This window comes from Melospiza melodia, chromosome 21, assembly GCF_035770615.1.
Source record: "Melospiza melodia melodia isolate bMelMel2 chromosome 21, bMelMel2.pri, whole genome shotgun sequence".
Lineage (NCBI taxonomy): Eukaryota > Metazoa > Chordata > Aves > Passeriformes > Passerellidae > Melospiza > Melospiza melodia.
In genome coordinates, this window is record NC_086214.1 from 6889940 (window position 1) to 6911008 (window position 21069).

Genomic DNA, 21069 nt, shown 5'->3' on the forward strand with positions numbered 1-21069 from the left:
GGTGCTAAAGTTATTCTTTAACTCACCCATCTTTCTTAACATGACTCATTCTATCACAAAGGCTCTCATGAAACAATTCCTTTCTTTGTCAGACTTTGTCAATGATTTCTAGTGCTCAAGAGATGTGGCCAAGGGCACTACAAGAATTTTATTGTTATTTGTACTCCAGGTAGTTTGGACAAAACCACAGGATGCTGATGACACAAACACAGTGCTGACAACTGATACCATCAATTGCTGAGGACCACTCACATCCCTGGGTGAGGCAGAGCCAAGGAAAAATCCAGTAATTGTGAATAAGGCAGAATTAAAAACAAAGAATTCAGGACATACTTCAAACATCCTTCAAGGAAAACAAAACAAACCCAACCCAACCCCAGACAGACAAATCCTCTGCTGAAAATGTCACTGTGCAACTCTTAGCGAGGTTGGTTTTAACAGGCATTCATCAGAGGCTGGCAGGGGATCATCCTGCCTCCACAAACTGATGATCCAGACTAAGAAGGAAGCAGGGAAATGACACAGAGAAGAGAGCACTTGGCCACCACTGTCACTGCAATGATCTCAGACACAGGGTGGGATTGTTGGGCTCTCTGTGCAGGGCCAGGAGTTGGACTTCATGATCCTTGTTGGTCCCTGCCAACTCAGAACTCTCTATGATTCTATGAATTGTAAATTCATAGAAATTACAATAAAAAAAAAAAATCAAAGCTCAAACTGTTTTACCTGCTCTGCCTCCCTAATTCACCTCCAAGTCCACCCCAACAGTAATTTATTGTAACCATCCATTTGAAGTTAGTGCAGCTCCAAATGAGCAAGTTTTTGTAACTCCTTAGTTCTTTAGGGCAACTCTTTGCAGGAAAGGTGTGTTACTATTAATGTTCTCACATCAACACCACTGTCCCACAAGGAAATAAATTAGAGGTGCCTCATCTCCAGCTCAGCTCACCTACAAAGAACAAGGGGAATGAGGCAGGAGGAGAATATGTAAAGTAAGTCTTCTGTAAACATTAGTGGATTAAAAGCTTGGAAGGAGCAAATGGTTAAAACTGTTCAAAAGTTTAATTGCTAATAAACTAATGTATAACTGAGTGGGGGAATAAAAGATATCAGAACTGAACTTTCCCTAGAAATGTCCTTTCCACTGAAAACCAAACCACTTCCCTGCTTGCAGCAGCAAAGACCACAAGAATGTGTGTGAACCCCTCCTTCTACTACTCATGCCATCAAAGAACTGTTTGTTTTTCACCTGTGATTTAAAAACCTGAGCCTTCCACAGTCATCTGACTGCCTTGAAAACAACCAAAGAGAGTTTTAGCAAAAAAACGTTTATATACATTTACGTAACTGTACATGTACAGTGAATTAGGGTGAGTAATGGATTATGATCAGTAATATTTTCTCTCCAAAACTAGGTTCCCCACATAATTTAAGGAGAAAATGGGTCTTTGCTCTATAATCTTAAATCAGCATACAGGAAACATCCCCAAATATGTGCATGCACTGGGGAAAAGGGGAGAGCATGGGGAGATTAATACAACAATACACCATTCATGCAAGTCAGGCTTACTTGTGTTAATTGGAATCTAGTTCTGCAGGCTGCTAACACTACCCAGTACCACAAGGAATGTTCACTTCTGCAAAGCCAGGTACAAGTGCCTATGAATGAGTCACTGCTCCTCAGGTGCATTTGGGTCTTTATAAGGGAACCACTGCAGCTCTGCTGACCTGTTCTTGCTTCTGCCATGGCTACAGATCCCAAAATTGTGGCCCACAACATAACAGCAGGTTCTTTCCAGCCAGACCAATGCTACTTCCAGTAGCAATGCTACTTTTATAGTGATAAATCACTACACAGATTTGATTGTGAGGATGCAGAGTGGTCTGGTACACAGCCCAAGAGGTTTGAGCAGCACTGGTTTGGAGGAAAAGTGACCTGGAACTCCACAGAGAGGACACTAGAGAAGCAAAACAATTGCACGGACTGGTTCAGGACCCCAACATTCCACTCCTGCAAACACAGCCCTGGATGGCTGCTGTGCTACAGGAACCAACCTCAGTTCTCTTCATTCCCAAACAGCACCTTCAGTGCTCCAGAGTCATTCACACTCTGTCAAGACTGTTTGGGTTATCCAAGTGATCTCTCTCTCTCAAATCCCACAGTATGGCATCACCCTGGGGATCTCCCAGTGGGCACAGACCAAGCCTGACCTCTTTGTCACCTGATCTCTCCCTGCTGTTCTCATTCTCACTAACTCACCTGCAGAACTGCAGCTCTGTGCTCTAAAAAGTGAGAGTTCTCCAGGTGTGGGAGACAAGACAAAACCAAAACAACCTTAAAATAAATCTTTTCAGAGAAAGCACTTCAGGCTCCCCTGGGATGAAGCATTTTAAATATATCAAATGTACTATAAATATATCAAATGTACTATAAAAATTAGGTATATTTTCTCAACCCCAGTTAATAGAAGACCCTGATCCAACTTTACTTAATGTCAAAGCAAAAAAACCTTTCTCTTCTGAGCTAACATTTACCTTTACATTGGGGCCAAGATGTATCAACAGCAACTGATACCACACTGAGGCCACACACAAACGCTCCCCTGGTCACCACACTTGAAAATTAAATTTATAAGCAGAGTGAAAGCAAGAATTAAAGATAAGCAGCTTTTCCACTTACTACCAAAAGCTTTTAGTGCCACTGAAGAAGGGGAGGAAAAAAAGTAACCTACTTATAAGGCTTTTGAATATAAGTCCATGCTTTCCTTCCAGCAACTGGTAGCCATAAAATACATAATAACTGATAATGAAAATGTTTATCTCCCTCTTTCATAATTACAGCTATGGTGGTAATGAAAAAAGTCAAGGGAGCCAGACCAGCCCTTCTGAACTATTTGTGCATAAAACTGTGCAGATACCAGTTACATGAGACTGCACTGCTGGTACTAAGAGGAAAGTGCTGTTTGAAAGTATTACACAATACCAACAAAAATCCTGTCTTCCACTCTGCAGTGCTTGAATCAAATTCTGAGGTCCTAGGAACATACATGGGGGGATGGACAGTCTGTGTTAAAACTGTGGGGACTTTGGGTGGAATAATAACTACTTCTCTAAAATCTGTGGGAAATCTTTCCCCTCATTATTATAATAAATTGCAGAAGTGAAGACAACCTTGGCAAGAGGTGTCTGAACTACAGCCTGAGGGAAAATAGGCCAATTTCTCCTCATAGAACAGATGTGCCACAGGCAGCAAAAGTGCAAGTTTCCCTCACAACACCCAGCCCAAGTACCTGAAAGGCCAATGGTGAGGACAAACTTTCCTTGTGCAAAGCAGAAAGCCAGGATGGGGGAATGAATTGTTATCTTGTGCTACTGGCCATGCATTATCATAAAGTGAAGATATTAATGTGAAGATATTAATGAAGATGAGGCAGTCTGGAGATTTTCCCTGCTCTAGTGGCCTGCACTCACTTGCTGACACAAACAGCAGAAAGATAAAATACAGCAGCAGCTGGAGCACTTCCCTCCTCTCAGCAGGAAGCAAGGACACCTTCCCTTCCCACCCTGACCATTCCATCCCCCCCAAAGAAGATTTACTTTGCAATCCAGGGCAGTCCAGTGAGAACACAGGCTGTAAATGGCATTTTTATACTTCAGTCCTTGGTGCTTGGGCACTGGGCCAGGGCATAAACACGTTTGCCTCCAACCTGCTCACTGATTCAGGACAATACTCTCCTCCTTGATTGCAGAGGCATTTTCAAATGGGTTTAAGTGCTTTCATGAATCAGACCCTGAAAATGCCATGACTTCTCAGGAAATCAGACTGTTCTAACACACAGGAGAAAAAGACTGAACTTGTAAAGGATGTAGGTAGGAAATCAAGTTCTGAACTTTGTCAGCTCACTCCAGTGAAATAAGACCAGCCCTTGTCACAACATTAATCAAGGCATATTGAAAGTGCCCTGCTTTCTCCTCTTCATTGCTTAAACTGACCTTGCTTAATCCCTACATCAGCAGAATCCTACAGAAGGTGGAAAAATTTCAGAGAAAAGGACACAAAGTCAGGGATGGAGGGGGAAATGGGGAGAAAGGTTTTGCTCATTGTTGAAAGGGTTTGGAGGATCTCCTGGCAGAAAGAGAGCTCCACCTTGTCCTCCCACTTTGAGCACTAGACTGCCAGAGAAGTAACCTGGATTTAAGAATTCTTAGTGTTGTTGGAAGCAGGGTAGGACATGGTGGACCAAACCATTTGCAGTCATAAGAAGAGCAAGCACAAAATATTCTATAAGCATTCTATCTCACCTCCTGGCTTGCACACCTGAGGAACCTCCTTGGGAAGTGCTCAGGTGCAGGAAGCCATTCACCCCAAAGGAAAGCCCATGAACTTGAAATAGAAAACAGAAAGTGTTTAGATGATGATTTTCTCTGTTCTAGCAAGAAGAGGAGTTAAGTGGTGAGCAGGAAGCAAAATGTGAAGATGGAGTCCAGTTCTGCAGAGCACAGCTGAGGAGAAAGTGTCCATTTAGGGAGAAGCAGATGGTAGAAAAGAATCAAGCAGCACCTGCAGCTCATGTAAAATGCACATATTCAGGGGTAGCACCTGGAGAATATTGTTTCTGCATGGAATAAATAAAAATGTTAGAGAGGTACAGCTGCCACCATAAGCCAATGACAAGAAGATGGGAGTCAAAGGGAAGTGAATTTCATCAAGTCTGATTTATCCCACCATTGTGCTGCATCCACTGTGTCAAGACCCATTCTCAGTGCATGTGTTTATAGCTTGGTGGGAACAATCACAGCACAAGAGAGCTGATTGTGTATTTGTGAGGTTGTAACCTACTGAAAGGTTACACTATGTCAGCTCAAGAAGTAGGGCAACACAGGTAGATAAAAGTTTTACTTTTCAAATGAACAGAGATTGGAGCTGGAATTGACCCTTACAGGAAAAGTGAGCTCACAGTAAGATTTATGAAAAAGTACCTGGCATTGGTTGGCTTTCTGGGAAATCAGGGGCTGAAAGGCATCTGGGGGAATGCCCATCCCTGTGCACATGAGGAAAGATAAGTTTCTCCAGAGCCCCAGTTATCTGTGATTATTCACCTTTCATGAGTCCTTGCTGACCTCTCACCTCCTTCCATTTCCTGGCTGGTGACCTTACCCTGCACACTCCTGCCTGCCAGGGCTTCCTCTAATGACATCTCTGTGCTGTTCCTGAAGACAGAGACTTTCCCCCTTCTGCATTCCCATGGAATCCTTGCAATAACCTCCATTTGATACATCTCAGTTTCCACCTGCAGAAGTTCCTGAGCTGGAGCTGGTTGGAGGATTCAGGTGCCCAGTAACAAGGACCAAATCTCTGGGTCTAAATATTAATTATTCATTAATTAATTATTATATATTCATTAATTCATATATTAATTAATTAATTACACTAATGCTGCATGTTCAGGAACTGGACTGTAGTTCTCATCCTGGCTCTGCTGTGCTACTTTGGGCAGGTAATTTTTCCCATTTGGCTTTTCTTGGTTTCCCCATCTACAAAGCCCAGCCTTACAAGCCCTCCTGATATAAAACATCCTGAGATCTTTGGACAACAAACTCTATCATGAGCCAACCACTGCTATTATTAGAGCTCTTGTGTGCTACAGAGACTCTGGCAAGAGACACAAAAGCAAAATAAATTCAAGGGCAGAGAGAGCAGACAGAGCAATAAAGCACAAAAATTGTAGAAGGAAGAGAAAATAATCTAGTGAAAACCAGAGCACAGCACTGGGGCATTACTCCCATGGTATAGTGTGTATGGAAGGATAACACTATTTTGAAGCAGTTTAAAATCCAGCTGGAGCAGTACAAATCCAGTTGTCCACCTCCTCAGTCTCTGTGTTCCTAGTGGCCTGTAGTTCTGTAGCTGCTCCTACCTAACTCCACACATAGAAAAGCCTTTTTGTATGGTTTGGTTTATAAATGTATTGACTGGCTACAGCTGTACAGCTCAGTTAGGCACAGAGATGCTCTACCACCTTCTGAGTTCAGCCAGGTTTATCCTTTCTCTGGCTGGGAAAAGAAGCCAGTGAGAACTGAAATGCACAGGAAAGCTTGGATGCAGAGCTGTGGGAGGGTCAACTAAATCAATATTTACACAACTGCATATGTAGTGCTGTAAAAGGGAAGATCAGCACACAGTTACAGCATCATTTGGAGATAAGTGAAGCTCAGATCACCAGTTTTATGTGTGCCACTCTAGAATGCTACTGAGCAAGCAGCAGTTGTGCTCCATCTGTCAGCGTGTCCTCTGCTGTCACAGGATGCTTGCTGTAGAGCAGACCATGGTCTGCTTCTTTCCATTATGGATGAGGCTGGATTGTCCTGTGATTTTTCTGTACAGAGAATTACAGTGTCTCTATAACCAGTTTACATTTTCTCTTGGTTAAAGAGCAGCTTGTATGTCAGGATTAATATAAATGAAGACAAAAACTCTATTTGTGCTTGCAATTCCTAAGTAACATGTCACCTTTGCTTTCCAGAGAGCATCAGAAGCTGAGAGTATGGACTGGTTTGGAAGTGATCAGAGGGAGAGAGATACCAGATCAGCTGTGCCTGCCAACAGTGGGGTGTGGGATGAACACAGGGTCAAACATTATCCTTAGGGGATTTCTTTTCCCCGCTTTCTGTTTGGATTTTCAGATCCATTTCCTCCTAAAAATTTGTGCAACCTTGTTTCTCAGTTAAAAGGCTTTTAAAAATTTTAGAAGTTTTTTATTTTATTGCCTTTTTGATGAGTGATATGAACTGCATATAGACATTTCGCGCTCCCCTTCATTAACATTGTAAATTAATTTAGGACTGATTTAGATGCAGGATTAACAACCTGAGGACTAATCCACTCTTTATTCAGAGGACATAATCAGGATGAGCAGTCTTTGGTCTCACATCACTCCATTAGTTAGCAGGACCATCTCATGGGAAGCAAACAACATTTGTGTCTGCTGGCAGAGGAACTGTTCAGGGTTGGGGCAGAAGAGTGGGAGACACCTGGCCTGGCTCCAGCTTTGCTCCAGGCTTCCTCTGCAACCCTGGGCAGGTGCTCCTGCACTGCACCATTTCCCCTGACTTTAACATTGAGGAGTCTGGTTTAGAGAAAAGACAAAAGATGAGAAGCAATGTTTGTGGTGGTTTAGGGTAGTATCTTTTATTTAAGCAGGATTAAGATACCTGGGCCATGGGCCACCTGCCAACACAGAAACTTGGTAAGCTGGAGGAGTAGATTTGATAAGCCTTCAGTTACATGCCCCTATCCTTATTTACATGAAATGGTTTTATTTTCTGAGCACTCTTTTCCTCTGATAGCACTGTGATTAGTACATCATTATCTATACTGCAGAAGCAAAGTCAAGTCCTCAGTTTTCAGATCAGCAAAAAAAAACCCAAGAGAAAACACTGCTTTTCTAAAAGCAACAATTACCTGTCAGAAAACTTGACACACTCAAGAGAAACCCTGCACTATCCCAGTGATGCTGTTTTCAGATGTCCTGTGTGTTTGCCAGAGAAATAAATAACATATCTTGCAATTAACAAATGAATATCCTGCTGAAGTTAGCTTTTACTTGCTGTCAATGAATAATCTTCAGAAGGATTTCATCCACTGAAGTGAATGAAGATTAAATACATGCTTTGGCAAGTGTCCTTTTCCACCAGAATATTTTCTTGAAAGCACTTTTTGCCTAATGATACACTGAGGACCTGTTCCCCTGAGTACAATAAATAAATACAAATAATTGCTGTAGAAAAGAGTGTGACAGACAGGCAGTGCCATTTTGGGCATAACTGATTGATGCTTTTTGTAATCAGTGACACTTGTAAAGCTGAAACCTTCTGTTCTGGACACATGCTGCTCACATCAGATGAGCTGAGCTCTGCTGTCCCACAAGGACAGCATTTTTAAAACATTTAATACAAATTGTTATTAATTGTTTGCATTACATTACCAAGAACTACAACCACAAATGAGGACCCTGCTGTGCCACTGGCTGCAGGAAATAAAAAAGGAGTGGATATTGCAGTTCACATCATTTGAAATCAAAGACCAATTGATGGAGTTCCAGAACAGTCTCACCTTTAGTGAGATCATAAAGAATGAATGATTTTCTACAATTCAGTGTTGGTCACAATTTCACAGACAAGCTCCTGACAGGTGTTGGGTACCCACCATGATAGCATAGCAAAACATGTCATGCTGGCACACTATTTCAAAGCCTAACAGAATTCTCACTTTTTCAGAGATATAATTGTTCCAGCGTGGCTCCCTCAGACAGATGACAGTGACAAGACAGCTACAGCACCACAAATCCGTGACTCTAATTAATACTTCTGCAGGAGCTTTTCAAAGCAGACTGTTTTCTTAAAACCCTGCAGTTCTTACAAATCCTGCTACTCCTTTCCACACTCCTCGAGGATCAAACATGCTGTGGTGTGTGCATGAGACTGGCACTCAGTGTCACCCTGTGCAGCTCACTGATACAGACCCCCCTCTAAACCCCTCAGGACAGAGGCCACAGAAGCTGGGATTCTCCTGGGCTTGTTCAGCTCTGCCTAAAGATGTCTGAGACACGAAAATGCCTGCTCCATTAAAAGGACATCAGAGCTGCAATAATCCTTCCTTACACAACAAGAGAAATGCTGGAAGCTAGCAGCAGAATTCCAGGGCTCTTGTTCATCCATGAGTTCTCATGGATGCAGTGGTTGTTAGCCTTGCCTACAGCTTTCATCCTTGGGTTCTTGCCCCAGTGAGTTTTACATTTTCATGCCACACCATGCTCCCAGGCACTGTCCATTCAGCAGATTCTCTGTCAAGCACTTGAAGGGCAAAATACATCATACTTATTACCAACTAAAGAAGTGAACAGGATCCTGGTGTTGGTTTTCTGATCTAGGGGAAGGAACCATCTCCTGTTTGAATTTAGTTCTTATAAATAAAATAATTATTGGTCCATTGTACACTCAAGTCATTCTGAGACCACACCTCCTGCCCAACAGCAAATCAAGGCCAAAAAAACCCCCTCATGTTCATTTAGCTCCCCAGTAGGAGTGTATTTATTCACCTTTCTAAGAGCATATTTCACAATCAATATGCCCATGCATCAGAATGAAGAAATCTGTAGGCATCAGACAAATGGAGTGTTAGAAAGAGCAGGGAGAGATGAAACACTTCCTTACCTGTCTGCAGCAAGCCAGCCCCACTGTCTTTGACTCCAAAGTGCTGCTGGATGTCCAGTAACACACCTACAAGAAAAACAGAGAATATGCTCAGTGCCTTCAGCCTTTGACAAGCATTCAACTCAGACCTTTTGTGATGCATCAGCAAAGCTTCAAATTCCAGTTTAAACACATAACTTCTAAAGGTTGTACTTTTTTTTTTCCCCTACACATGCACTCACAGTAATTTTGGGCTGCTACAATAAAAGCAGGGGTGGGCAGATGCAATATCACACAATGAGCCTGGGAATTAAATCCTCATGAATGGAAACTGGTCTTTTCTTTCTACTTAAATAAGATCAGACTTTTCTTTTTGGGTGTTTTTTTTTTTTTTTTTTTCATCATCCAGACCTCTTACTTCTGTTATTTCACAGAAATACAGGGAAACTGATTCTGCACCTAAGATGCTTCTAATGGTTTGACAAGACTGATTGAATCCAAGACAAGTTTTAACAAATCTCTGCTGGGAGGAGATATGACAGATTGATAGCAATGATAAAAGGTTTCATATTTAACTAGTTCTGGGGAGTTCCTACTTTCAAAGCCAATATAACAAATACATTTAAAATACCTTAGTAAAGGTGGGTAAGTGACCAGATGCTCAGATTTAAAGCACCTACAAGCAGAACCAAACCAAATCTTCTGCCTTCCTTGAACCCAAATAAATTAATTGGCACAAGCAAAATTAGCAGGTTTTGAAGTATTTACACATTCAACTGGACTTAACATTTTTGTACCAAACACTTTCACACATGTAACATCAGCTGTATGGGACAGCCATGTTTTTGTAACCAACAAACCAAGATGAAAACCCAGAGCAGAGCTTCAATAGCTCATTTGGGGGCACACAGGTTTGCCAAGCTCTCCAGTGGTCTCAGATGCAAATCCATAGGCCTGAATATTTGTCAGTGGTCCAAATAACCAGCATCTGACTTCCTGGGTCTGGAATTGAGGCTGTTGCTCTCTCTAGATCTGGGACTTCCTTGTTTTGACTGCTGTCTTCCCCAAACCTGAGTTATGCAAGTTTCTTTTCTAAAAAGAAGAAAACCATTCTCTAACCACACTGAACATCCACAGAAGTTCACCTCCGGCTCAGATTCTCATCCAAGGCTTTATCCAAAGTCATTCTTCTCATCTCTGCAGGTTACAGAAATCAGCTGAACACCAACCTGAATCACTCACCATAAATGTCCCAGCTTTTGGGACTGCCAAGATCACACTAAATGACAAATACAAGGAGATAAAAGACCCAGAGATAACCATTCCCAGAAGACATCTGGGACAATGCCAAGGGAACAGTCATAAATTAAAGACACTAAAGGAAAAGAAGAAGATGGAGAGAAGGAGAGAAAAAGGAAGAAAGCTCATTTGAGCTATTCTGTACTATTTGTGTATCACTATTTACTCAGGACAGCATTCAGGTGGGATTTAGGCCTCCATATCTGCCCAGAAACATTAGTTCAACCTCCTGCAACACCTCCCACTTCCCCATTCTCTCATCAGAGTGTTTAGCCCCAAACAAGAGGGCTGAGGGTGGGGAAGGGTGTGAACCTACCTAATGTATGTCATTACTGATAAATGTGGGGAGATGCAGAGCCAGACTCCTCACACTGGTGCCCAGTTAAAAAGGCAAAGGGCAACAACTGAAACCTGGGAAAGTCCATTTAAAAACAAGGAAATGAATTTTTACTGCCAGGGAGGTCAAGCTTGGATGTTCAGAGAGGTTGTGGGCTCCCCATCCCTGGAGATAACAAAAACCCAACAGGACACACTCCTGTGCAACCTGCTCTAGCTGACCCTGCTTTCAGCAGGGGGCTTGGATTAGATGATCTCCAGAGGTCACTTCTGACCTAATTATTCTGTGATTCTATACTTTTCTGAAGGATTAAGTGCCTGATTACATCCATCCTGACACAGTGTTTCCCTGGCCTTTCTTTTCCTTTGGAACATTGCTGTCTACTACAATTTCAATTTGTAGTAGGAATTTCTTTGCTTTTTCTTGGCTGGCAGATTTAACTCCATTTACAAAGTGCCCTGGCATTTCTTGACTGTGCTCCCCTAGTTTGTTCCATTAACAACTGAGATACCATTATCCAGGCAGCAACTGATGAGCAAAAATAAATTTGCATTTGCCTAGCAAACCCCTCAGTGATGTAGCTGACTTACCTGCCTGCTCCCCTTGGCGTTCCACCCTTCTACAAAAAAAATGTTTCTCATGCCACCCAACTTAGAAACCCCACTGATCTTAACCAGCTCTGAGCACTTTGTGCTCCAGCACTGCTTGGTCCCAGACTGCCACATCAGGCAAAGCTCAAAAGTCAAAACATCTCCTGGGCACTAGGATCCCAATTTTAGGGACAATGAACTCATCAACATCCCCAAGAACAATGTGGAAGAAGAGAGGAAATGCCAAGGACAATATTTTCCCATGCTCTCCTATCATCACTCAGTTGTGCTGCACAGAAATGAAATATCCTACTCACTGCTTGCAGCTGAGCAGGGGGCTGGACTAGATGGAATATATTCCATGAGGGAATACCCTCACATGTCAGGAGATCCACCCAGCACCCTGAAAGGTGGCTGTCCCACCTTCAGCAACATATTTCCAGCCATGACAGAATGCCAGAGGCACATTAAACTTCTAAAAGTATGAGAAGCAGGAGCCTGGGATGTGATGGAAAACTGGAAAACAGACTTTTGTGGATTTGCATGAAAAACCAGAACAGAAAGAAGAGGGGATTATAATGGTGCCTACACAAAAAAGCAGAGGAGAGTTTCCAGTTTGTGACAAATTATTTGTCCAGTGACAGTGGTTTTGCCATCCTACAGACCTTAATGAGTTTTACAAGCTCGAACTCTTGTAGCCACAAATTAAATACATTTTGGACACAGACATGCAGACACTTGGATTAATCCTACAATTTTATCCTGGTGGTGGAAAGCAGGTTCTGTGGAGAGTCAATGCAACAGGACAATGCAGAACCACAATTATAAGTCCTGTGTGACCTTGGAAGAAGGTCTCAGAGGATTAAGAGAGATCTGCATGTCTAAATTACATGGATTTCCTACTCCAAGTAATTTTATATTCTCTTTGGACTACAGGTGTTTTGATTTGGGTTTAGAGCATTAAATTAGAGGCAACAGTGGGCAGATGATGCAACAGACCTGTGAAGTGATAGCAGCTGTCTGCTGTGGGAGTTTTCCTGCTCAGCCACTCCTCCTCTCCTGAATTCACTCAGCTCTGTTTGCACCTCACCGTGGCAATGACTCACCCCAGAATTTAATAAGATTTAGGGATACAATTAAGCAATGATAGACCAGGGGAGAATACAGGAAAATGATAGAGCTTTTGACTTTCCCTTCTGCTCTAGATGAGGGGAAGGGAGAGAGCTGGAGCCAGGCTGCAGACAATGACCACATTGCTTGCAGGGCTGTGTCTCACAGCACCTGATGCAACCCAAGAGGTGAAAACACCACACATGGCTGGCAAGGTCCTTCTGGGATTAAAGCTCATACCTATGACCCAGGAGGATCTCAAAATAGCCAAGAGCAGCCAGCAGGCACCAGCCTTCCTGAGAACCTCTCTGGAGGGCTGCTGGCCATTTGGGATGGCTCTATGATTACACAGCACCTTGTGCTCTCCCACCTTTTATTTCTTAGGCACATTCTGTGTTTTCAGGGCTGAGCAAACATACAGGAAACGTGGTGCCAATCTCCCAGAGCATCTCAGCAGCTGAAGCAGACACTGTTAATGCTGATGTAGATTTGGAACTCAATGAGATGAAACACAGGCAGCACCCAGCCAAGCAGTGCTGATCAAGATGGGCACAGGGACAGGAGTTACTGAGAGCCCAGACAGAAGAGCACAGACTGGTCACTGCAGCCATCTCCAGGGCACTTTTCCCAGGCCTGATGTCTAAGAACCTACAGACACCAAGGCAGCTATCAGACTTGTGTGAGCACTGGGCATGAAGTGGACTTTGAGGAGCAATTTGGAGGATAAAAGGTCAAGGAGTGCTACAGATAGGGAGGGACATGCCTGACCTCATCACTCACAGGGTCAGAAGGTTTCTAGGGTACTGCTGATGTATTTACTGATCATTTCACAATCAGTGATTGTAAAAGACCTGATTCTGATGTGCTTTTGGAATGCAAATCCACATTTAATGGCCCAGGTTATCTCTGTTTTAGGGGAAATACTTTGCGAAAGCCAAATATTCCTGGAAGTGAGCAGTTCACACCTCACACAGGGAGTTTGGTGGTCCAGATGAGGCATGAGGCTTGCCTAAATAGGTTTTGTCTCTGATCTGAGCTACAACAAATCAAAAGCTGCAGGATTCTACATGGGCTCTTCACCAAATACTGCTGCCTGTATACATTGCCATGATCAGAAACAGAGTCCATTAGCTAAACCACAGTGAAATGACAATTTCAAAGCAAAAAACACATTAGAGCTTCCCTGGGACAGCCCCATTTTCCAATCACCAAAACAAAACATCATGATTTGCTTTCAAACTGCTTCCAAGGCAGGTGCAAAATGTAAAGTTGGGCTGTGCACAGAGTGCAGAGCTACAGAAGTAAAGGCACAGGTTTGCAGCCCACATTTTGAAATACTCTGTGTGTGCTGCAATACCACTGGCCAGCATAACTACTTACTTAAGATAGCATTTCATTTTTAAAGGTATTTTTGAATGGGGGAAAAAGGATGGTGCTTGAAAGGAACAAGCACATGGTTTTCCACAGGATACAGGATGTGTTCCCCTAGCACCCTCCCTCCTGCCCCACTGCAGGTCTGGACCTCTCTTTAGGGAGCCCAGATTCACACTCTGAACTCCCTGAGAGCCAGTGCAGACTCTGTACTGACAATTGTGTTTCTTCTATTACCTCTTGCTGCCCACCTCTCTTCCTTACAAAGGCATTTTCTTCCCAGACTGTGGTCCCTGGTGCTTCCAGGACCTTCCTCAGAGGGACAGCCAAGGCCTGGCCTTCTATCTATTAAAGACACAAACCGCCTTCCTCCCATCAGGCTCTTCCTCATGCCTGCAGCCATATTCAACCTCCTTCAAATAAAGCATTAAGGAGGCAGAGGAGTGGTGCAACACACCTGTCTCTTTAGAGACATGTGAAGAGATTAGGTGGAGAGAAGTTTATTCTGAAGTCTCTGTGATTGTATCTTCTCTGCAAGCCCAAGGTGCAGCAGCAGTTCACACACTGATCCCTGAGCTTCAAACGAGCTGCCTCAGCTCAGCCACCCACCAGCTATTAAACACCAGCGTCACAATTTGAGTCCCATTTAAATATTCAGCTGCAGAAAACCACCATGGTAGCCCTACTGATATTTGTACCTCAAGATAAATTCCCACTGCTGCCAGAACTAGCATGTCTAGAATATAAATGCAGTATTACCTTCTTTGGATTGCCATGAAAGCATTCCCTGCCTGCTCTTCAAGTACTGATAAATGCCTGGTGACATCTGGCTTGAAAACATTGACAGGAGCTTCCTTAGGATATAAACACCAAGTTTCATTCTGCAAAACTAGTTTCCACTGTTGCATGACACGACAATACACACTGGTGAAACAGTCTTTGGTTTCGAAATAATGCTGCAGGATTAAAAAGAAACAAACAAAACAAACCCAGCAATTAGACAAATCAAAACAAGGGTTTCCTAAGATCTGCTCACACTGGAATGCATGAAACTTGTGACCTAGAAAGCACAGAAAAGCAACTGCCAACACCCACAGCAGCGTCCTTTGGAAGGGGTTTCCCTGAGTAATAGAACAGAGCTGGGAAGAGACAATCACAGCAGCTTGAGCTGAAGATCAGAGCGAGCCAGGATCCTGATGTCATTCACAGGACATGAAACAGCTGCTTAAAAATCACAGAAGAGAATCAGAGAATACTCTGAGCTGGAAGGAACCCACAGGGATTATCCAATCCAGCCCCTGGCCCTGCACAGACACCCAACAATCCCACCCTGGGCATCCCTGGGAGCTCTGTCCTAACTCTGCTGGAGCTCTGGCAGCCTCGGGGCTGTGCCCATTCCCTGGGGAGCCTGGGCAGTGCCAGCACCCTCTGGGGGAAGAAGGTTTTCCTGATTTGCAGCATAAACCTCCCCTGAGAAAGCTCCAGCCATTTCCTAACAAAACCCCAGCGAAGTGTGAGAGCTCACAGCCCTCACAGGCACTGAGAGCCTCCCACAGCTGCAGAAGGTGATGAGTGGAGCCTTGTCTCAGATGATGGTTTTGGACTGTCAGGACACAGCAGAGGAATTGCTGCTCACTCCAAGCAGCATTTGCAGGTGCTGTGAGCTCTGCAAAGCACACACTACTACCTGGGAAATGAAACAGAAATGCCTGTCTGAGGTGACATTGCTATTCTGAATCAAAACCCGTGTTATCCTCAGAGACTCACACCACCTGTCACACCCACCTTTTCCATTCATTGTTTTTGCCATTATTATAGTATCAGCAGGGAAGTATCTGAGCTATTCATTTATTCATTCATTCCCAAAGGCTACTACTGGCTTACCTGCATAGCATGTAACAAGTAATTAAGCATCAGGGAAAAAAAAAATAAGGAATGTGATTAATGAAGAACATGGAGAAGAAGTATATTAAAAAAGCAACTTCTTGCTCTGGCAGTAATAAATGATGGTTTCTCTAACACAGCTCAAGCTCCACTGTAATGTGGTATGCAAAGTCTGAGCACAAAATTGCCTGGGAGACTGGGAGGAGATAAAAAAAGTTCATCAGGTGTAGAATCGATTAGCACAAGGCATAATTACCACAGGGTCAGGGCGTCTGGGGAAGGCAGCACAGGACAGCCAGTCTTGTTGGGACTAAAAAAAAACCAAAACAAAACAAATAGAAGTTTGAATGTAACCATGGCTGCCAAATGCTGGGTGCCTCATTGGTAAACCCACACCCTAATCAAATCCTTCATCTCCTTAATTACAGTGTATGTCTGTTCCCAGGACTATGGCTGGGAAGGATGTCCTTGTCAAATAGGGAACATGGGATACTTGGCCAGCATGAAACAAAGAGCTTAAATAATTTCCAAAACATGGAACATTTTCCATTTATGACCCATTTCAACAAAAGCTCTCAGCAGTAAGACTTGCAAATGACATGGGCCAGATGTGAGGAGAAGCTCACAGCGTCACTTCCCTGTCCTCTCCAGCTGGGACACAGCTCCCTGCAAGATCCCTCATCTCACTTGCAGACTCCTGCCTAGCCTAAATAATCAGCCTGGCAGCTCCCACAAGCCAAGGGAAGACTTCAATTAAAGATAAGTGACAGGATTTGGCTCAAAGGACAGACTAAAATGAATTGGCACCTAGACCTGAACTTAAAACCAAACTTATTCATTGAGACTTGGAACAGTTCCTTTCTGTGGAATGGGAAAAATCAGAAGCTCTTGCAAATCTGAAAAACCAACAGAAACTGAAGTAGTAGCTGAGGTTTTATATTAGTCATCTGAAAGGATAGGAACATTAACTTTCATGGTTAATGAAATGCTTTCTCCCACACCCAGCATCTCTAGCTCAGGACTCAGTTTAGACCCAATTTCTGGAGGTTTTTATCTCATGCAAACACAGAATGGAACACAATCTTTACCAGAGGAAAAAAACCTCCTCTTGGGACATTTTAGATCTAAGCAGCAGCCTCACCAGATTTTCACATCAAAGAGGAGAGCCTCAAAAAATAATGTTATTATTTCAATTATTCAAATCTCAGAAAATTCAGATACTACCCCAATTCACATTCTCCTCATGGACTCTGTGGCAGAAAAAATTGGGCTTGCCACCAGAAGCTCTACTTGTCTTCTGCCTTTCTAATCTTTAGACAAGACTAACAAGTTGAGCTAATTCATGCAGTGAAACATATCTCAGAGACTTTGTATATGAACTAATTAAAATAAAGAAAACCAGTATGGATAATGATAGAGCAAATCAAGTGCATATGAATTCAGTCAGTGACTCACTGCTCCCTTGTTTTCCTTATTGGAAAACTTGGCTTATCACCATACCGGGGTGACGATGAGTCAGGAAACTGGCATCAGCCACAAATTGGAAGGAAATTAAAATAAGTATCTACAGAATCTCTTTTTTGGAGAGATTTTGGAGATTTTTGCTGTCTTTGTATGGATGTGGTTATAGACTTCACAGTTGGAACCTCATGGTTTTCTGGTTAGATAAAATCAAGAAAGGAAAGAAGCATTTATGAGATCCAGAGACAATACTTAATGATTGGGCTCTTATTCTCAGAATCAGTTTGAGGCCTTTACTCTTATTAAAGTAAATATTTTAACCAAACACATTTGAAGCATATCACCATATTCTACTGAATGCTTGATACTCCCTTATCAAGTAAATAGGTGGGTATTAATCACTTGGAACCACTCAAAGCACATGCAAATATTTTAACAGCACTAAATTAGAACTAAGAGTGTGCATGGCATGGGGTTAACAGTTCTAAACCCAAGTCCATGCCAGCACAACCACTTTGCTGCCACCTCACTCACACAGACCATGAGAACTTGCTCTGTTACACCTTCTGACACAGCACCTGTTGGATTTGAGGTTTCCAGGCAGGTTGGGAACACAAATCCCACCAAAGAGCCTGGGCTATTATGCGCACTTCTGTGTACAAGCCACTGTGTCTCTGGAGCTCATTGATTTAATTTCACAATAATAAAATTAAATCCAAACTGTTAAACTAAAAAAAAAAATCAGACAAAAAATGTAAATTTCAAGGTTGTGAAGGTGAAAGGAAGAAATCCTCAATGTTCTCTAATTCCACACTCCAGCACTTTTTACCCACTTCCTTTTCTCCTACAGCTCTGCACATTTCTGTGACACAGGAGACTGAATGAACTGAGCTAATTAGTGACTGATGATTTACAGCAGATGACAGCTAATTTCTCCAGTTAAGAAGATTTCTATCAAATCTGTAGAAATGTGCACCCAGATTGGACATACTTCCAAGTGACTGCATCTCATCTCTCATTTGCATTTTGCTTCTGTTTGGCAGTGCCTCGCAGCTATTTCAGAACATCACAAGCTGTCCAGGGCACATTGCTATATTGTATGTCATTGTAAGGAGCTCGCTATTCTTTTTTACCACAAAGAATGTTTTACAGAATGCAAGGGAGATGCCAGATGCACCTTGTACAGAGGGATCTGCAGAAAAGCAGCAGCCAGGAGCAAAGCAGCCCATCAGGGAATGTCAGGCACGTTCCAGGCAGGTTCCTGCAGTGCAGGACTGTCACATTGCTCAGTCAAAGAGTGAAACATCCACTGCCATGGTCCTGGGCTAACAAAGAGCTCTTGTCATCAACTCCAGGCCAGTCCAGAGGTGTAAGAGCACCTTCAGTGCTCCTGCACACTGATTTTCACAAGTGGCTGTGCAATGGTAATGTCCACTACACAAATCTCCCTCTATGATCTAGATCTCATGAGGCTTTAAGTGCACAAGCAGGAAAAGCTGGAATTGTCCATAGCATCTCGTCCACAGATTAAAACCTGGATAAAACTGTGACACAAACTTGGTGCTGCCACCCTTTTTTTAGACAACAGGAAGGAAATCTGTAAAAGAACCCAAGGCCCCACCATTTCAAGTAGCAACTTAAACCTTGTTTAAAATTCCAGATGAAGAAGCTTTTGGACTCAGCTAAAAATACTTACCCTAACTTTAGTAATCCAGAATAGCCTTTTACTCCTAGACACATGCTTTAAACACCCCTGAGACTGCTGCTGACCATGGCAGGTAGGTTTATGAATCTGTCATCCTGCATAAAGAATCATGGAATGGTTTAGGTTGGAATGGATGTTAAAGCTCATCTTGTTCCAAACCCCTGCCATGGCAGGGACACCTCCCACTGTCCCAGGGTGCTCCAAGCCCCATCCAAGCTGGCCTTGGGCACTGCCAGGGATCCAGGGGCAGCCACAGCTGCTCTGGGCACCTGTGCCAGGGCCTGTCCACCCTCACAGGGGAGAATTCCTTCACAATATCCCATCCATCCCTGCCCTATGGCAGTTTGAAGCAATTCTCCCTTGTCCTGGAACTCCAGGCCCTTGTCCAAAGTCCCTCTCCAGCTCTCCTGGAGCCCCTTCAGGCACTGGACGGGGCTCTAAGGTCCCTCCTGAGCCTGCTCTTCTCCACGCTGAACAAGCCAAACTCTCTCAGCCCGTGTTCATAAGAGGAGGATAAAGCTGCTCCAGGGCCACCATAACACAGTGCTTCCTTTCATCCACCTCTTTTCTCTCTAGAGCAACATAATTTGGACTTTTAGGGTCCCCTCACCCACCCTGATCTGGAGGGCACATCCCTACAGCAGCTTCCCATACCCAACACCCATTCCCTTCCTCCTTTTCCTTCTCTCCATCCTGGTATTGAGCTGGGAAGTCTCCCACCACAAGTGCACTGCTCTGTGGGAATCCCACTATCTGCATGATGTAAATAAATCCAAAGGTCCTGTTTCATCCTCACATGCTCTGGGGGAGATGTTTTTCCCACAGACGAGGCCGAATGGGGCTACTTTCCTGCACACTGCCCATGTTTGGGTCCTGGAACCACCCTGAGCTTTCTGTCACAAGTGTTTAAAGCAGCCACTGCAGACTCCAACCATGGGCATATTTTAATTTATGTATGAGTGGAAATGGCCTCCTCTCACTGCCCATTCCAACATCTCCCTCAGATTAAAACAGCCTTCCCTGAGCACAAAGCAATGTGACACTCCTCACAAGCATTTATCTCCCACAGACACACACTGAGTGTTTTCATTTCATTCTGGGTCCTGGTCAAGCTGTGTCAGGTCACAGCTGAGTATGGTGCCCACCTGTCCATTAGTTATTCTAAGCAAAGTGTCTTTAAATTAATCTCATTGACAAAGCAAATGCCTTTGTACAGGTAATTAGTAAGAGCACACAGGTATTCAAAGATCTGTGTAGGGCACAAAAGCTTGTAAAGGAACCCACAGCTTACCCACAGCACTGTTAGAGAAAAGAAACCAGCTCTGGAGTTATCACAGGAGATATTTAAATGCCTTGGTCTAACTTCTTAAAATGATCTACTAAAGAATTTACTGTGTTCCACAATAGGTCCATGGCTGATACAGCAAAAATCTGTGGATAAAACCTTATACCTGCATGAGAGTGTGTACTCAGATGAGAACAGGGACACTAAAATAAGCATGGGTTATTTTTTAGAAGTCAGGGCTTCTCCAGTCCTGCCAGGACTCAGTGGTGTGGGCATGTGGCTGCAGTGAGACCAGGAAGTCCTCACAGCACAAAGTGCAAGTTGCAGTGGTTTTTGGAGCTAAAACACCCTTCACAGGAAGGTTTTTGATTCTGCCAAGCTGCACTGCCACAGGACCTCCATGAGAAGGGCCATGGTAACAGGACAGTGATGCACCCTCCTAGGTGACAGAGCAAAACCTGAATTCAACCCTGAATTAGGAGACAGGGCTGCTCTGCTCTCAGTCCTGACACTACATCACTATTTAACCTTGGGCATGTTACTTGATCATGCAGGATTTCAGAGTCTGCATTAGCCTAATGAAGATAATAACAATAATCATGTGTGTCACAGATACAGTTGGGCTTGGTTATTATGTTCTCATGAAGTGCTTGGAAGAGCCCCAGATGAAAGGGAAATTAGGAGAAGGAAGATTAATTATAAGATGTGCATCCCAAATAAAAACCAGACAGGAACATTGTTGTTGCTGTTATTAGTGGAGAGTCTGTCTTATTTAGGCCAGCTTTTATTTTTCTGTTGGTAAAGCAGACCCATTTTAATCCCTTTCCATTTTCAA

At 43.4% G+C, this 21069-nt stretch overlaps 1 protein-coding gene across 2 annotated transcripts in view; it reads right to left on the reverse strand.

Moving 5' to 3' along the window:
- LOC134427620 (sphingosine-1-phosphate transporter SPNS2-like) overlaps nucleotides 1-21069 on the reverse strand; it is a 137107-nt gene that overhangs the window by 91492 nt on the left and 24546 nt on the right. For both annotated transcript variants that reach the window (XR_010030207.1, XM_063173626.1), the window contains exon 2: nucleotides 9214-9279. Coding sequence is in view for 1 of the 2 variants with exons in the window: in XM_063173626.1 (XP_063029696.1) it covers nucleotides 9214-9279 (66 nt within the window). In the remaining variant the exon portion in view is untranslated. The remainder of the gene's footprint in view (nucleotides 1-9213; nucleotides 9280-21069) is intronic.